The 18822-nt window shown below is 48.1% G+C and overlaps 1 protein-coding gene across 1 annotated transcript in view; it reads left to right on the plus strand.

Moving 5' to 3' along the window:
- Positions 1-3347: 3347 nt before the first annotated feature.
- The window catches only part of SRRM4 (serine/arginine repetitive matrix 4), a 157027-nt gene continuing 141552 nt past the window's right edge, over positions 3348-18822 (plus strand). Inside the window, exon 1 of the mRNA XM_033098014.1 lies at positions 3348-3844. Coding sequence (XP_032953905.1) covers positions 3714-3844 — 131 coding nt within the window. The 5' untranslated portion in view covers positions 3348-3713. The remainder of the gene's footprint in view (positions 3845-18822) is intronic.

Below are 18822 nucleotides of genomic sequence, written 5' to 3' on the forward strand. Positions count from 1 at the left end.
CCCTTTAGACATGGATGGCAAACTGACTTTATCTGGAATGCCAGCTCCAACCTTTAGTAGTGGCTATCTCAAGAATGTGTTGAGAAGGATTCTGAGCTCTTGTCCCAGACAGAGTGCTGTGATGGATTAGTGATGTCTGCCATTGGCGGAGCACAGAGCTAGGCAGCAATTGTACCACATATTTGTGTTCACTAACCAGCATGTTCATATTAGGTCTCAGTTCATAGGGTGGACTGCTTGCATCTGGGAAAACACAGAGCAATAAATACCCTGAAGGAATGAGAGCAAGATAGTTACATTTTGATAAACTGATGGAGGGACTGAAGCTTTAGTCATATTGGAGAAGCCAGATCAGAAGTATAAGTCGTATGTGGCACACTTGCTGCTTGTCTCTCTACTATGCCAGTGGCAGACATCACTAATCCATCACAGCACTCTTTCTGGTACATGGCCTCAGAATCCTTCTTAACACATTCTTCAGATAGCCACCAATAGTTGGTTTGAATTGGCTTTCCAGATTTGATAAGGTAGAAAGGGGACAAATGTTAGGCAATGGGGACCTAAAAGGTGAATTAGACTGTGAAATCCTTTAGGGAAGGGACTGTGTCTTGTTTATCATTGGAGCCTCCATGCCCAGAACCTGCCTGACCAAATTTAGTCATCGATTAATGATTACTGAACCCTATATGGCCTAACTGAAGATACTAACAGGTGATGATTCCAACAGCATCAGCAATAATAGCTACATTTAATGGGCATTCGCTATATACCAGACACACTAAGTGTTTTACAGGTAATATTTCATTTAATCCTCACAACAACCATATGAAATGTGCACTAATATTTCCAATTTGCAGATGGGGAAACTGAGGCAGAGGTTAGTAACTAGCTCAAGGTCATCCAGCTAAAAAGTGCAGAGCTGGGCTTCATACCCTAGTTCTATCTAGCCCTAAAGGCTATGCTCTTAACCATGCAAATAATAACTGTTATTTTTTTAAGTAAACTATGTCCCAATCACTGTTCTATGACCTGTATGTGCATTAATTCCTTTAATCCTTACAGCTAGTCCACAGGACATTTAATTTGTATGGCATCTTTATGTTACTAATGAAGAAACTGAGGCAGAGACAAGGGAAGTCCCGCCTCCAGGATCACACAGTTAGGAAACGGCAGAGCTGGGATTTGAACCCAGGAAGTCTGGCTTTGAGGCTCTGCATTTATGACTCAAGACTCCCAATTTAGAAGTCTCCACACTATGTGCTTTTCAGTATGTGACTTATGGGTGTCTGAGAAGTTTTACACAATCCCGGGCTGGAATGCCTGCTAGCCTAAGGACCATCTCCCAAGCAAAACCAGAAACTGCATTTTTCACAGACTTCCTTTGCTTCCTACAGAATCACCTTGGGCAAATCACTTGACCATCCTACATCTCCACTTCCTTATCTTTAAACCAAATAAGGGCAGCTTCACGCTCCTCCCCTGGCTTCCTACTGCTGTTCAGCCATCAAAAGAGGTAATGTTATGCAAATGAAAACTTTATCAACATTGCAGAAACTTAGAACCTGAACGGGCTAGGAAATGTTGATCGATCTTGTGGGGGTAGGATGCCGGGCGAGTACCTTTTCTGCGCGGGTGACTCAGTTCTGACCCCAAATGTCATGACTAAGGATGGTTTTAAATATCCCAGGCTACTTAAGGAGCCAGCTCTCGAAGTCATTTAAAATGACAACTTCAGGGTGAGAAATAGGGCGTGAGAGTGATGGAGGAGTGGGGGGATTTGGAGTGAGGGGAAGGGGAGAGGACAGGTAGAAACTTGTCTCCATTTTCCTCTACCTCCAAGCTCCCCAGCCCTAACCCCACTTCCTGGCAGCCGCCACCCCCTTGAAAGAAACCAGCAAATGCATCTTTAGCTGTCGACCAGAAGGGGTCGCTGCAGAGCGAGCAGCGCTCCCAGACACTCACATACATCCAGATACACATACATCTGAAAGTATATGCGCTTCTAGACCAATACTCAGTTACTCCAAGGTTCTTTTTCTTCTCCTCCCCCATCTTGTTCTCTCTGCGCTCCTTCTCCCCTATCTGTCCCATTCCCCTCCTGTTCCCTTTCAAAGAATTCCTGAAGTTCACATCCTTCTCAGCGTCAGCAAAAACCATGGGTTTATTCTTGTTGTGGCTGAGATGCGTGCCAGGCGCTTGAAAGCCATTAAGACTCTGTTAGGCCTCCTTCCGGGAGTTTGCAGGCTGGGGAGCAGGAGTAGCAACTCTGCTGAGATTAAAGAGCTCCGAGGGAGAGATGGGCTAAGGGGTCCTGCAACTACCTCTTTTTTTTTTTTTTTCCCTAACGAAAACCCTGGGGGTGGAACTAGCTAAATTCTGCCAAGACTTTCTGTGTCTAGGGTTTATTTATGATTCTGAGTTTCCGATTTGGGGGGTTGGGGTTGAAGGAAGAGGTTAGAAAATGGAAAGAGAGCTCGAAAAATTAACTACTCCCCTATAATCCTCAGATTCCCCCCTCCAATCCCTTCCCCAAGCGCTTTCTTTTCCAAAACGGACTCCTTTCCTGAGACAAACTGTGAAGAAAAGTGCTGCAGCCGAATTCCCCAGGAGTGGATGGGGTGGGAGACTCCTTCCTTTGGACGGGTCTGGCAGCGGGGACGTTGGACTGGCCGGCTGTGAGGTACAAAAGCCTCACCGCATGCACAGATGTAACGCTGCGACCCTCTGCGGGCGGGGGCTCGGCTCGGCAGATGGCGAGAAGCCGAACTGGTGACGGATTGTCCATCAAAGGGCGCTTTCTGGGTGGTGGGGACCTCCCGACGCCCAGGCACAAAGAGGAATGCAGGGGACTCCCCCCCCTTTGCCAACCTAGGCAATTCCTCCCTGAAGTGAGGGGGGCCAGGTTGGGCGGATAGGTTAAGTTTTTTACTCCCCCCTTCCATAGGAAATCCGCTACAAGACTTGCAAAAGGGCTGGGAAGGGAGGTGGCCAGGCCCAGATCACACCCAAGAAGGAGCGTTGGGCGAGGGGGTAGGGAAGGTCCGCGATAGTCGGGAGAAGAGAGGACTGGCAAGCAGGCTCTTTAGCCTGGTTCTGTTCGGGGCGCCAGGATGGCTTCTCTGAGAGGTCAGCGCTGCACCTCTGTCGCTGCGGGGCCTTGGTGACAGGCGCACGCCCCGCCCTTTCTCCTCCCAAGACCTGCGGGCTTTTGTTATGCAGATGGCGGCAGGAGGCTGAGCTGGGGAAGGAGGGAGTTGGTGGGGAGGAGGAGAGACGGAGAGGGGGGAGGAAAGTGCTGCTCGCGCGACCAGCCTCCTCTTCCAACGTCACATTGTGCGAGAGACAAAACCCGGGCGCGCCTGAGCTCACACGCGCACGCACACACGGACGACCCCTCGCCTCTTCTCTCCTGGCGCAGCCGAGAAAGCCAGCCCTCCCTTTCCTAACTGGGGCACGGACGCTCAGCAAAGCTCAGCGCGCAGCCCAGAGCCAACCCAGAAGCCGAAGAAAGCCAGCGGACAAGCCTTCTTTCTCTCCTGCCTGCCCGGCCGAAGCGCCCCATCCCCCCGCCCAGAACCTCGATCTTTCCCACCCCACCCTACCCCTCTGGGTTTCACCGCGGACAGAGCCCGGAGCCGGGTGTGCCCCCGTTTGGAATCAAGGTTTCAGCACTTCGGACAGCGCCCGGACGCCCCATCCCCTTTGGGTTGGCGATGGCGAGCGTTCAGCAAGGCGAGAAGCAGCTTTTTGAGAAGTTCTGGCGAGGAACCTTTAAAGCTGTGGCCACCCCGCGTCCTGAGAGCATCATTGTCGCCAGTATTACAGCCCGCAAGCCGCTGCCAAGGTAATGACCTCCTTCCTAAGAAAGGGAATGCCTGTATCCCAGAGCCCGGAGGGGTGGTTGCAGCAGGCAGCTGGGCCAGGGCGCCAGTCTTTCCCCGTCACTACTCGTTATCTCCCGCTGGAACACAGGAACTAATTGATTCTATGAGGTGGAAGCTGGTGAGAGGGGTTGGGGAGTCTTTATCTGGGAGCAACACTCAACTGTCTGCTGACCTGGCAGCTCCTATTCAAGAGGTTCCGCTTGCTTAGGGTGGGTGGCGTAGGTGGGATACGACTTGACTGAGAAACTTTCTTGGAATCATAGAGCTCAGAGGGTGTGTGTGGGGGGTGGTGGGGGAAGGGTGGATTTGAGGTGGTTGGGGGTGTTGTACAAAAAGAGATGATGAGGGTTGAACCAGCTCAAGCAGTGTTCTATACTCAGCTCAGAAACTAGCGAGCTCTGAACGTTTTGACAAAAGCCCATATGCTGTTCCCTCAAATACACCCTAAACAGCACCCTCCTCCATGCGTTTCTGGTTGCTGTTGCTGCTGAATTCTCTCCTCTCCAGCATCCAAAACCAGGACTCTGAGCTCAAGAGTCAGGGAGGAGCCTTCCAAGATCACAAAGATGATCTTGGAAGTTTTATTTGGTGTTTCCAAAAAGAATCCGATTGCTTTGAACTCAGGCATAGGAAGAGATGCTTAAATGGTGGTGGAAAAGTGTGATAAGGGGTGGAGAATAAGGGAAGCAATGAAAGGAAGGCAGAAAGAGGGAGAAGAGGATGTGGGGTGAAACGAAGAGAAGGCTGAGCAAAACAGAAGCATTCCAAGACTTAGAAAACCCAGTTCTTTTCATAAATCATTTAATTTAGAGGAGTTTGAGAACGAAAGAAAGAAGCGTGTGCCCTCTGTCAGGGAAAATGAAAGCAGTATGAAAACTCATCTTATGCTGGTATTGGATGCTGGTTTGGTGGGAGAAAAAAAAAAAAAGTGGACCAGGAGAGACCAGTTGGAGTATTTATTAATCCTGGCAGGCTACAATAAGGGAGTCGATTGAAAACATGTCGGGCAAAGTGCTTCAGACAGAATGCCGGGGCTGATACAACTGCATGTGAACTTTCCCGTGGGTGGAGGGTGGAGGACGGATGGGGGAATCATACCTAAAATCCAGCTCAGACTGAAGAACTTTCAGTGGTGTGATGAGGACCTGCCTCATCCAGGTGTTCAGAAAAATGGATGCCCCACGTTGGGAATGGGTAGACTGACGAGAAACATGATGGGCCAGCAGGATGTGGCAGGCTGCAAGCAGCCGCCGCCAGTCTTTGTGGCTGGGAGGGAAGAGACAATCCTGTGACACAGGCTGGAGAAGGGCACCAACACCAAATGCCATCAAAAGCTGATGTTTCTCTGCTTGGAATGGAGGTTCTTTGTGGAGAGTTTTGACGTCGGCGGTTTTATCTTCCTGGGTTTCTGCCATCTATTCCACCTTTGGCTGCACCTACTGTTGGCAAATCACATGCTGTGCTGGCCAGAAAATATGCCCTTGTAGAAGGGACTAGAGGGAATTTCGTTGGCAACTAGTGTGGCATTAGGTACAGAGTCTCCCGTATAGTTCAGGTGTGCAGGGAAAGGAGAGCGGATTCCTGGTGGTATTTTCACTCAGAAAAGCATACCTGAGGTCCACCTGGCTTGCTACTTTCACTCTTTGCCTGTCAGTCTGTTACCGTCATGCCCTTTTCTTGGTCATATTCTCAATCGTATAAATTGCCCACAAGACCTTCCAGCTCTCATGCTTTTTGTATCTTTGTGCAAATCCTAATTTAATCCATCTGAGACTCTTACAATAATATACTCAACCCTCCCAGCACAGGTATCGTTTCACTCCTGGTTATCTTTTAATGTTCTGGGTCTCCTTCCCCCTGGGAACCAGCCCTGAGGTGAACGTCTGAGCCATAAGCCCCTCGTTCATGTCATGCTGGAAGGATTCTTTTCAGTACTTCTGTAACAGGTGTGGTCTCTGTGGAGAATAGATTCCAGTTTTATAGCTGTTACTCCTGGTTTGGGGCTGAGAGTGAGCAGGGAGCGTTTGTATTCAAGTCTTCAGGAAAGGCTGGGTTTGAGTTGTCTTTTAACAGACTGTCTATCAAACTTGAATCATCCTCATTGTCGCCAAAGCCAGCCACATCTAGTGATGGTCAACTTCCACTTCCTTTTTAATGCCCTATGCTTACTTATGGGTGGAAGTACCATGTTTCTAAAGCAGAGTTCTTAGGAAAGAAACGGACAGAGGAATCAGCTGGGCCCCAGCGGCTTCCTCTAGAGGCAATGTGGGGACTTGGTCTCATCAGAAATGTTGTTTGGGTCCATGAGTCAAGTCCAGCTCACAGTCACCAGATCTGCCCAAGTACCTGTCTGCAGGGAGTGGGGGAGGGGGCGGACGAACCACCAGCCGGTTTTGTTGGTAACACACTTAATATTTGTTTATAGATCAGGGCTACACCCTGAATCAACTTCCCCAGGATATTTTAAGTCTATCTCTGAAGATAATTTAGTACCGGGAGAAAAGCTTACATTCAGTTCGTTGATTTCATAGCAATATGCATACATCATACAGCAGCACTCCAAGCAAAGCATCCCTAGTCCCCTCTCCCCCTCTGTGAGGCATATTTGATGAGGCAATAGCTTTATAATGTATCAAATTGCAAGCAGATGTCTGACTCAAATGTCAGAACAGTATAGCAGGGTGGGAGGCAGTATATCAGAGCTGTGAAGAGCTCAGCCCTGAGCTTCAGACAAACCTGGGTCTGCCATTTAGCTGAGTGTCCTAGACAAGTGGTTCTACCTTGCTGAGGCTGTTTAGTCAGCTTGGAAATAGAAATAGTCGTCTCAGGCAGGGAGTTCTGAGGACTGAGTCAGGCAACGCACTTCCTGCAGTGTGGGGGGCATAGTGATTGTTTATTAGACATTGCTTCTAAAACAAACAGCTCAGAGCTTTGATGGCCAAAGGAAATCAACAATTCCTGTGGCCACCCATGTCTCCTGCCCCCCCCCCCCGTCATGCTGACAAAAATTGTGGGATTGCAACTCCTGACAGGTAACTAACTACTTAGAGATGGAATTAACACACACAAAGTGCAGTGGGAGTGTTCCCATAATTCCCCTCCTTGAGTGAAGGTGAGCTGCTTTCTGATCTGACTCTTTCAGTTTAGGAGGTGGGGAGCTGCTGAAGAATCAATCATCTGGATTCAGAATGGATTCAGAACATCCTTACGGAGTATTCTTTTGGTGTGTGTAGGTACTGCCCGTCTAGAGAAGGCCCAAACTCCTTAAAAATCACAACTGGAATCCCTTGTTCCATCAAATCGAGAGTGACTATATAATTGATGGTTCCTATAAGGAGTGAAAGGGGTTGCTGTGAGTCGTTATTCCAGGATGGGAGAGCTACCAGGGACAGTGCCAGGCAAACCAGGCTGTAGCGTTCACCATAGCCACACCTCACCCTATACCAGCTGGAAGAGAGCCAGCAGGAATCGATAATACACTTGGAATGTAAGAGACCTCCCCCTCTTTTGTCCCCACCAAGCAAGTGTAGTCATTTTCCCTGGCATTAATTCTTTCTTTGTTAATTGCTTAGTCTAGAAAGTTTGTACCCAAGAAGTTTAGGCTCAACGGAAAAACTAGAGGCGAGGCCAGTTCAAACTGAAATAATCAGGTAGATGAAGAGTAATAGAGGACTTCATGAATGTGTGAAAATCATTTGTAATTAGCATACCAGTTGTTTGTGGATACATGCACGTTAGTTAGGAAAGTGCTAGAGAGGTCGCCCCCTTCCAGTAGAATAAGCATTCCCTTTCCAATTCTTTTGGCAAACTAGTAATTTTCTTCGAAAATCATTTCTATGTAGAATAGCCCAGAAGCAGATGTCAGCTCAGCCCCTGTCCAAAGGATCGTAAATTCCAAACGGTGGGAGATTTTACTGCAGAAAGGGAAAGATGGCCAAATTGTAAGTCAGGAGAACTGCCTCTGAACCATTTAATTCAAGACTCCCCCTCGTGCCAAGAGATCAGTTTAGCACATTTGTGCTGGCTCTGTCCTCAGGGAACAGGGTGAAGGGCTGTTGGGAGGTGATTTCCTGACAGCCAGTGGTTAAGAGCCAGTGGACCGAGGGACAAAGCAAAGCAAACGCCTGCCCTGGAGCTGAGTGAATGCTTTCCTCTGGGAAGGGCGTGTTATTGTTTGGGTCCGACCTCTCTCCTTCTGAAAGGTGACATGTGTTGAATGGTGTACAGGGGTCAGTGGAGGATCGCATGGTCCGTGGGACACTGCAGTGCTTACTGGGTGACCGTGCTATCTTAAAGACACAGGCTGCCCGAAATGGTCAGTGAAAGTTGGATGCATTCATTGGATGAGTGCACCTGGTCCAAATCCAGCCTCCATTAGCTCTCTTCCCGCGCCACCCCCAGTCCTGACACCCTGGGGATTCTAATCAATGCAATCCAAGAGACACACACAGCAAATAGATCGGACTCCCGCTAGTGTCAGAATGAAGCTCCCTGGATACAGACGTCTGGCTGGCGGGCGAGTAGACATGTCGGCCGGTGTGGGGGCTGGAGGCTGGAGTAAATGCCACCTGGAAGGGCTTTCCAGGCCTGTGGATCTCCATGAACTCCACCCCCACTCCAAGCCACCAAGAAGGGGGAACAGTCCTAAACGCCTAACTCCTCTAAAGAAGCCTGGGTCACGTGCCTTCTGCTCCCTGAGCACCTCAGGCATGCTGCAGGGGCACAATAAATTTAAAAACTGTCCTTTCTTCCAGAGAGGCTGGATTTACTTTTCTGTGAGGTGGAAGAACGCGCAGGGGCTTAATTGCTTATTACTAAGACTTCCTCAGAGGGGTGAGAGAACATTTCTTAGGTGGAGGAAGCAGAATGGTTAAGAGCGTGGGCTCCGACATCGGATCAAGCCAGGCTGAAATTCTGCTTTGCTGTTTCCTAGCTTTGGAATCTGTGAGGCACTTCGCCTCTCTATGCCTCAGTTTCCCCCTCTGTGAAAACTCAGCTGATGGGGTTGTAATGAGAAGTGGATGTGATGATTCATGTAAAGAACACGGGCACACTCCTGGCACAGACCCAAACCTCCGCAAATGGCACCTTTGTTACTATGACGTGAGCTACCTCATGCGACGCAGTGGAGAGAGAGTGCCAAGCCCCGCCCCACCTGGGCTGGGGTTGTCTGGTGGGGATGTCAGGGTTCCTTGGCTTTGTCACTTGCCCAGCTCAGTGCTCTGGATGCATTTTTGAATATGGCTTTGGCGTTCCGTAAAGAGCCACTGGATGGATGTAGAGCTGTTTAAAAGATCTGACAGGCCCCCATGGCAAACTAATCAAAAGGCATGTTTCCTGTCACTGTTTGTAACCACTTCCTGGGTATGTGACCTTTGGCAGGCAACTTGACCTTCTCAATCTTGCTTTCTCCATCTACAAAATGGGGCTAATAATAGTAGCCACCTTCTAAGAGCTGTGGTGAGGACTGAAAGAACTGATTTCTGGAAAGTGCAGTTTGGCACACAGTAAGGACTCCGTCAATGGGAGCTCTTACTATTAATAATAAATTATAGTTTTTATCATTGCCATGTGCCAGGCCCATCAGGAAGGAAAAGATGAATGAAATGCAGTCTCTCCCTTTGAGGGCCTCGGAGTTTAGTGGAAAGGTATATGCCAAGAGTCCATGTGACATGAGGCAGACAGTCTGAAGGACCATAATATAGGTAGGAATAAAGAAATGGGGATGTGGAAAACCAGAGCAGGGCCAGCCCATCCAGGAGGCAGAGTCCTTTCTTCTCACACAGTTATCCTCAGTTATCCGATCTGTAAAATGGCAATGATTCTTTCATGTCATCGATTTTACCAATAAATACAAGGAACGATCAGAACAAATAAGGCCTTTCTCCCCAGGAGAGTCTCAAGAAAGATCTTTTCCTAGAAGGAAAGCAGTTTAAACTCTCTGGAGGGGACCTTTTCTGCTGGGGGCCCGTTGTCAGAGCTAACGAAACAGGGCTGTGGAGAGGACCTGCGCGTGTAACATAACATTTCTAACTCCTCTGTCACGGCCTGGAGGATACAGCCTGGCGTGAGCCGTAAGGTTTCTTGTCCCTCATGGTCTAGCTCTGGCTCAAACGACAGCCAGTCTGTACTCCTTGAGCCTCCGTCCGCTGCTGCGGGGATCAGAGTCAGCTGACACATGTCGAAGGTAAAATAAGCCACAGGGGAAGGAGTGCACACAGCGGAAGGAAGAAACTGCATGTGGCTAAACAATAAATGTGCACTTTCATTCATTCAACGACATTATTGAGCTCCTACTCGATACAGCGGTGAACACCATGGAGTCCATCCCTGCTCTCGTGGTGGAGAAAAGTAATAAATGCAGAAACAAACAAATAAGATAAGATCAGGTGCCAATAAGGGCTTTAGAGAAGAAGAAAGCAGGGGAAAGGGGTGGAGCACGAGGGGCAGGGGTGGGGTGGGGGAGGCTGCCTTGTTGGATGCAAGGGTCAGGGAACCAGAGGGAGGGCGGGAGGGAGGCAGGGAGGGCGGGAAGGAGTAAGCCATGGGGGTAACTGGGGGAAAGGGTTTGAGACAGAGGGGGCAGCAAGTGCAAAGGCCCAGAGGTAGAAGTCTGTTGGCTGTATTTAAAGACGAGCAAGAAAGTCAAGGGTGAGTGCGGGGGAGTCAGACAGGAGATGAGTCCGTAGATGTAGGCAGAAAAGACGTCAAGCAGGGCCTTATAAGCCAGTTAAGGACTTCCTGGGTTCTCAGCTCCTAGACTGAGGGCAGGGAAAAGATGCCTGTGGGGCTCCAGCCTCAGTCAGGATCCCCAGTCCGACGTGCTTCTCTTGGCTCCTCTCTCCCGACTCTCCCGCAGCCAGGAATGACTTTCAATAGCAGTGTCAGAAGCTTAGCGGGCCCACCATGTGTTATGGACAAGCATGAAATTTACAATCTCTCTGATTGTGATCAATCAGATTAGGAAATTGAAAAAGACACTGTTTAGACTGCCAAATAGCAGTGGCAAATCTTGTTCCCATGGCGGGGAGGGTTTGATGTATCTCTCATATTCATGCGTGCAAATCTAGATTGTTCCTCTTACCCAGCAGCACACCCGCACACCCTTACACTACCGTCTGCTCGCTCGCTCTCTGTCTGTCTGTCTGTCTGTCTCTCTCTATCTCTCCCTCCCCCAGCATCTCCATTTGAGATTTTGCTGAGGGAGCTCCCATATGCCACAGCCTGTGTGCGGAGCTCCGTGAAATAAAACACAGAATTAAGATGTCAGAGAGACAAAGCCAAACCAAATACAGGAACAATGCCGAACCCTAAAACAGTCATTAAATAATTCACGTCTACATGTGTCTGTTCAAAACAAATACTGAGATCCTCTGGACACAAACGTTTCTCATCGGGAGAATCCCCCAGTTGTTGGGTTCCCAGCGCTTACGTCCTGCTGACAGCTTCACTGAGCAGAAACACCAGCAGATCACCATTCTCTGGCTTCATTAAAAGTTAAGCTCAGGCAAGTGCACTGTGATTTTTACAAGACAGTCACCACTCCTGTGGGAAGAGAGGCGCCATCTGGGCCTGAAGTGTGTGCATGCATGACATGTGTGTCCTCACTCACGGTGGGGACGGGTTCCGTTATTATGTGCCCAGCTCTGTGCTAAGCACATTTCTTCTGTTAATCTCATTCCATCCTCACAGTACCTCGAGAAGACAGGTGTTTCTGAGACCCTGTTCTACAGAGGAGGAAACTGAGGCTCAGCGAGTGGAAGTGACCTGCTCAAGGGCACGAGGCTGAATCGAGTCAGAATTGGGATAAGAGCCAGAGCTCGTAACTGGTCTGTTTATAGACTGGTGCACTTTGCAGAGGAGAAAAACCTGAGACTAGAGAGAAGAGGCGTGGCTTGTCTAAGGTCCCACCCACACTTTGGAAGTGATGAAACTAGGATCCGAACTCAGGTCTGCCCGATTGCATCTCTGTCCTCTTCCATGCACTGTGGTTTGGCTCTTCAGGGTGTGGGTGTTTTTCATTTGTTTTGCTCCTCTTGCTTTATGTCCAATCAGTTTAGGCCATCTCCATTGTTCCCGCCTCAGACCACTCTCAGGAATACTGCCTTCCTCTGTCCTTACTCTCCTTACCCATTCTCCACGTCTAGCCAGAGGAACCTCTTTGAAAGACAAGTGAGATATATGAGGAGATATATATATATATATCCCGTCCCCCATATAAAGACCTCCATCATTAACCCTTGGTTTGTAAAATACACAGCCAACTCCCTGCCAAGGCCTGAAGTCTCTCCATGGTCCGGCTCCTGCCCACCTCCCCAAGAACATTTCTAACATGCTGCCCCCCACTCCCTCTGTTCCTTCTGCACCCTACCCCTTTGCGACTCCAACTTTCCATGCCTTTCTGCCGCACGGCCTTTACACATGCAGCCAGAAAAGCTCTCCCTTTCCCCCCGATGCCTAATTTACGTCTATTTCACGTTCAGGTCTTAGTTCAAATGCTGTTTCCTTAGGGAATCCTTCCATAATGCCCCAGGCTAGGTCCCACCCCACAGGACAGATTTTCTCCTCACTGCAGTACCCCTCTTTGTTCTCCACACCTTTGTGATTTTATATTGATTTGTGGGATCATCGATTAACGCGTACCTTTCCCAACAGACTGGAAGTATCATGAGGATGGGACTGTGTGTGTCCATTGGTGTATCTCTTTCACCTGATACATAGCAGAGGGCCAAACAAATGTTGGTTGAATGCGTGAATTTTAACATTTCTCCTCATCAAATCACTTTCATGCCTGATCGTCTGAGCCATATGGAATTCCCAATATTCAGAAACAGCCTTGTTATTTCTTTCGAGAACTGTTTGAAGTACTGAGGGTGGAGACCATTTCTGTCTCGCTTCTTGCTGCTTCTGAGTATCTAGGGTGGTAGCCCATGGTTGGGGATCTTTAAATATTTGTTGAATGAATAATGAATGAGGGCAGGCAGGCATAAGCATATGGTACAGATGAGAAAACTCAGAGACCTACAGAGGGACAGCATCACAATTTTAGAGCTAAAGGGACCCTCGGGATCATCCAGTCTCCTCATTTTACATGTGGAGAAATGAGGGATATGTTTTCTAATGAGCGTAATGTATTGGATCAAGAGTGTGCATGTATAATTTATAAGTAAATACATATACACGGGGGTTTCATTCTCAGAATTTCTTCCTGAGAGACACGAGACCAAAAGACTTTAGGGCCCACTGAACTAACGCAGCTTATCGCTTTGTGGTTGGGGAGACTGAGACCCACAAAGAGATTTTACCCAAGATCCGTAGCCTGAGTCGGCCTGGGTAAGCTCCGAGTGCAGTGAAGTGGTGTTTACCCAACCTCAAGGTTCATGTTTGAACTTCCCTGCTGCGATCTGGTGACCCGACAGACACCACTCTCTCTTACCCCCGCCCCTGAGAAGATGTCCATCTGGATCCAGCCTGTGGCTGGCAGAGCAGGTGAGCAGCTCTGGCTGTTTGTGGGATCATATTTCAGAGCGTCCAGCTGATAAGGAGGCTTTTGTTTGGGCAGGCCTCTCGTCCACAGCCAGGTGGCTGGTGACTGGGGCGCAGCCCGCTCCCACAGAGGGTAGGTGTCTGAGCAGGGGCGCAGATTGGGCACAGGGCCACCATTTGCCATGGGAACAGTCGTTTCCAGCAGAAAGCCATTCTCAGACTAGCACCTTCCAATGGTTGGCTCTTTATAAACCAGCGTCACTTCACTGTGGCCTTTTGCCTGCAGTCAGGATGGGAGGGGCAGAGGGCACCTTGAGGAACTCAAATGCAGCCTCGTCGTTTTATAGCTAAGGAGACTGACGCACAGAAAGAGCACAGGGCATTCCATGGTGCTTTCGAAGGCTGACGTCAGAGCGACAGCTGAAATATGGGCCACTTGACACCCACTTCTAACACACCACGCTGCTCAGAGTTCCTTGGGGAAGAAGGCAGAAAAATTCATTTATTTCCAGTTGACACATAGGAAGGGCGAGTGAAGTTCAGACATGTGACATGACTTGCCCAAAGTCACATCATGAAATAATGATACATTGTTATCGCTGCTGTTGCAAACAGTTACAATGGATCTCATTTGATCCCCTCAACGGCAAGTGACAATTTTATGTCCATTTTGCAGATGAACAAACTGAAGCTCAAGGTCTTACAAAGACTGAGAATAAACCCGGGTTGTCTTGACTCCCATGTTCAGTGTCCCCATTCCACTGGGGGACAAAAATCTCTGACCCCAAGAGCTGGTGCACTGAGCATGGATCCACCAAGCAGGGGAAGGACTGGCATGACCCTCTGCGGTCATTGACCAGCCGGCACTGCCAGGCTCACCCCCATGAAGCCGCCTTATCACTGAGTGCGCCAGCCTCACATCCTCACGTCTGCTCCAGGATGTGCTGCATCTTCTTCCTAAGTGGAGACTCTCTTAGAGTGACACTCTTTTACTGGTGATGGGACCCCATGACTGCAAGAGGAACCCGGAGCTCAGGAATCTTAGGAAGAAACATCATTGTACCTCATCACCGTAGGGGCTAGATGGTGGGGAAATGGACCCCAAAGTGCAGTGGGAGGAGCATGAGTCTGGAAACCTTCCTTCCCTGGGGAAGCATATGTACGACCCCCAAAGAAAGGACATCTTGGCAATTACGAGATTTGGAGGTGGCCTTAAGAGTCTTGTAGTCCTGCCCTCCCTAACTCTTCCTTTTATGGAAGGAATCCAACAGCCCACAATAGTTGAGTAACTTGCCTACGGTCTTATAAGCAATCAATGCTATAGACAGTGGGTTCATTGTAAAGCATCTGTGGGTCTTAGAAAAAGAAAAATTGCTAATAGGATTGCCATCTACTGCCTGCAGCCATCCACACCCCAGAACGCTGGCTGTTCCACCCTGGATCTACAGCATTTATGTCCCGTTAGCAAATCAGCTCTCAAACTACCCCCAGTGGTGGATTGAAAGCTGGAGCTAAGAGGTCCTAGGTATCTTTGATGTTTCTTATGAGAAACACAGGGACATCCCCTTGTGGCTTGGGCAAGATGCCATCAAAGCCCCCCTCACATTTACTACTTCTTGCTCTGTCCCAAAGAGCCTGTTGTCTTCCCTTAGCTTGAGAAATTTTGGTGCTTTGCAGTCCTGCCACCCACCCTACCCAGCCCTTCCAATCCTCAGGAAGGCTTCAACTCCCATTCACCAAACAAATGTTACGGAGGGGTGTCGCATAGTTGGATGCGTTCTGGCTCTGAGGCTAATGAACTTGGGTTTGAATTCTCTTCTACCGTCTACGAGCTATATTACCTTGGACAAGCGCTTCACTACTCTGAACCTCAGTGTCCTTATTTGTGACATGGGGACAAAAATCTCTACCTTGGTTGATTGCTGATTCCTGCTGTGATTATTTGGAATGGTTGGACAGTCAGGCGCACGTTCAGAAGAAAATTAGTCTGGTGGAGGGAAGGAGGCAAAGAGACACTGGGATTATCCCCCTAATCAAGAACCCTAAATCTCAGAGCTCATGGATTCCATTCCCTATTATAGAGATGGAGAAATGAAGGCTAAGAGAGGGAAAGGCACTTGCCCAAAATCACACAGTGACTGAGAACCCAGGTCTCCTGAGTACCAGGGTTCACTTGTCTGCCTCAGTAACCTCATAAATGTCAGTTTTTCAACTTCATCTGTGTAAGTTTCAATAATAGTGACTAACAATAGTTTGAGTACTTACTATATGCCCACCACTGAGCAAAATGCTGTATCTGCACTATATCATGTAATCCACTCAACCATCCTTTGAGGTAGTTAGATACCATGACGATTTCCATGTTGTGGATGAGAAAATTAAGGATCAGAGAAGTAGGTAACTTGCCTAAACTCACAACTAGATAGGCCAGAGAAGTGATTTGAATCCCGTGTCTGTAACTCTTACTAATTCTTGTTGGGAATACCTGCTCTGCCAATCTCCTGGCAGGGGAAGGAAAGATTAGAAAAGTTAGGACCATCATATAGAAACAAGGACGTTCTTGACACGCTGGTTCCATTTCTCAGTATGTGGCTCCATTCCGCTCCATCCTGGTGCTACCCTGATACATAAGAGGGAACATCATGGCTCAGGAGGTATGTCCCCTAGGACTGCCCAGTTGTTTTAGTTTTGGGTGAGCAAACTCACTGAGGGAGTTTGATACCACATTCATGTAGCAACCTTCCTGGAAACAAGTTTCCTCGGGGAAGAGAGAAAGAAATAAAGAGAATAAGCCTTTCTTGATTGATAAATCTGGGGCTTATCATCGCAATACTGACCCCATGATAACCCATGTAGGTGCAGCGATGACGCAATCACAGGCATTCTTCACAGGTGCAATGCTTCATGTTTGCTGAGAACTTGATTCACTCATCCACCCACCTATCCATTCATCATACACTCACTCATCATCTATTCCTGTATCCATTTGTTTATCCAACCACCACCTAGTTATCCATCCATCCATCTACCCTGCAGCCACCCATTAATCAAGAAACCTTGCTTTCATTCATTCATTCATTCATTCTTCCAACCATCTATTCATCTGTTCTCCAGCTATTTGTTTATTCATTCATTCTCCAACTATTTTTTTCTCCCATTTATCCATTCACCCACCCACGACCCACCCACCCACCCAACATTTATTTGTGCCTTTCTTCATCATTTCCCTATATTTACGGTAAAGTAAGGTTTATTCATTTCATTTAACAGATGACAAGAAATAGCACCTCAGACAACTTATTTTCCAAGACCTTACAGGCATAAAGCCTGGTTGAAGTTAGTCGCCCAATCTTAACTCTTTCCAAAACACCTCAAACATTGTGGTCCCAAAGAATTTAGGCATCTTAGGTTTGCTTTTCTACTCTGAGATCTTTTGCTGTGGATATTTAAATGCTTCTACATGTCCATTTCTATCAGAAACAAAGAATCACAATTGGCGTGATCCTCTTTTGGTACCTTGTGCAAAGAGATTACACACATCTCCCTTCAGATTGACCCCCATACCTTCAGCACTGAGCTTCTACTATGTGCAAAATATAATAATGAATACAATTTCCTCTGCCCTCAAGTTGCTTACGTTCTAGTAGGGGAGACATATCTATAAATAACTCGCAGTGAGCAGGCAGGACAGGAGTTAAGATTCTCAAAAGAACTCAAGTCTGAACAGGTAAAGTGACTTGCCCAAGGTCATACAAGTTAGTTGCCATGCTGTGCAATTTTAGATGTCTCCTATTCATAACCTAGCTCTGTGGCCATTTGTAGATGTTATTTCACTGTATGTACCAGTCCTAGGCGGTAGGTGCCATGGTCCCCATTTTGTAGATGGTAGAAGTGAGGTTCAGAGGAGTCAAGCACCTTGGCCAAGGTTATCACCTTGTAGGGGTCGGAGTTACGATTCTAGCCCAGATGTGCTTGCTGCCATAGCCTTCTCTCTTACCCATCACTCTGTTCGCCAGAGGCAAGGCGTGGCGCACAAGATGTCACTTGTGAGGCCCACCTGTTCCCCTGCTTTCAAGTTTGGAAATGATCACTTCCGTGCTAGCTTACTCCAAGGCTGGATTCAGGTAGACGAGGAAGGGACTGCCCGGCAGGGAGGCTGAGCTCAGGGGCTGGGTGAGGGTTGCCCAGGATACTGACAGTCCTCTCCTACACTGGGCAATGACTCAGAAGGAGAATCAGCCAGCAGGAAGTGCCTTTTATGCTACGAGTGCTCTGCCCAGCAAGAAGATTATCAAACCGCCTATGAAGTGGGAGAACCCTTCAAGACAAGGAGATAAGAGATGCTGGTAGTTAATCGTGTGTTTTGTTGACCAGAGCTAAATTCACAGATGGCAATGGCAGAGGACCATGAGCTGAATCATTGGTGTTGGGGAAGGGGCTGAGAGGATAGGTATTTGTTAACTACCAGGATTTCCCACTTCCTTGCACTGACTTGTACGGTGATTCAAAAGAGCTTTACATGGTAAGTGAGAACACAAGCCCAGAGAGGTTATTTCACTTGCCCAAGGTTGCCCAGCATGGCAGAGCTCTAGCTATTGACCATTAGTTCACACGACACGCTACCATGGTAACGTCCATCATTCCTGCCTACTGGACACCATTCTCATCTCCAGGAATATCTCTCTCCTCTCCTCTTCTCTCCTCTCTTCTCCTCTTCTCTCCTCTTCTCTCTTTTCCTCTCCTCTCCTTTTTCAAACCCAGAGGCAATCTTTTTCTACTCTAGCAAAAATTTTTTCCTTTGTGTTTCTTCGAGACCCTCTCTGAGTCCATCAATCCCCTTCCTCAAAAGGCTTTGTCTTTTCCAAAAAGCAAAATCTAAAGACACTCTCATGTTCTTCCTGTTTTCAGTCCTGACACAGACCTCGCCTGAAGCCATGAGAGTAGAGCCTACAATCTGCTTCAATGGCAAAAAAGAAAAGGGGAAAAATACAGGGAGGAAAAAAAAAAAATCACATCGAGCAATATCAAAATATTATCCCATTGCACACACAATATCTCCTTTAAGCCCCTTAAGTGTCTGCGATGCCTCTTGTTACTATCTCCTATTAACAGATGAGAAAGCTGAAGTGCAGGGAGGTTATGTGACTTCTCCAAGGTAACAACAGCTAGGAAGTGGATCCAGAATTCAAGCCCAAGTTTGTAAGGCTCAGTAGTCAAGATTTTCACCACCATGTCCTGCTAACATACTACCTGTGAGAAAAAAAAATACATCAAAACTGTCCAGAGAGGAGGAGTGACTTGTTCAAGATCGTTCAGCAGTTAAGCAGAATGGGAGCCAATTTGGGCCTCAGAGGCACATCGATCAGTACCTACATGGAATGGGTACCACCTGTATGCACCTGGGCCTACGCTCATGTATTTCAGTCTCAAAGGAGTTACACTCAACACCCAA

The sequence above is a fragment of the Rhinolophus ferrumequinum genome, chromosome 25, assembly GCF_004115265.2.
Source record: "Rhinolophus ferrumequinum isolate MPI-CBG mRhiFer1 chromosome 25, mRhiFer1_v1.p, whole genome shotgun sequence".
NCBI classification, from domain to species: Eukaryota; Metazoa; Chordata; class Mammalia; order Chiroptera; family Rhinolophidae; genus Rhinolophus; species Rhinolophus ferrumequinum.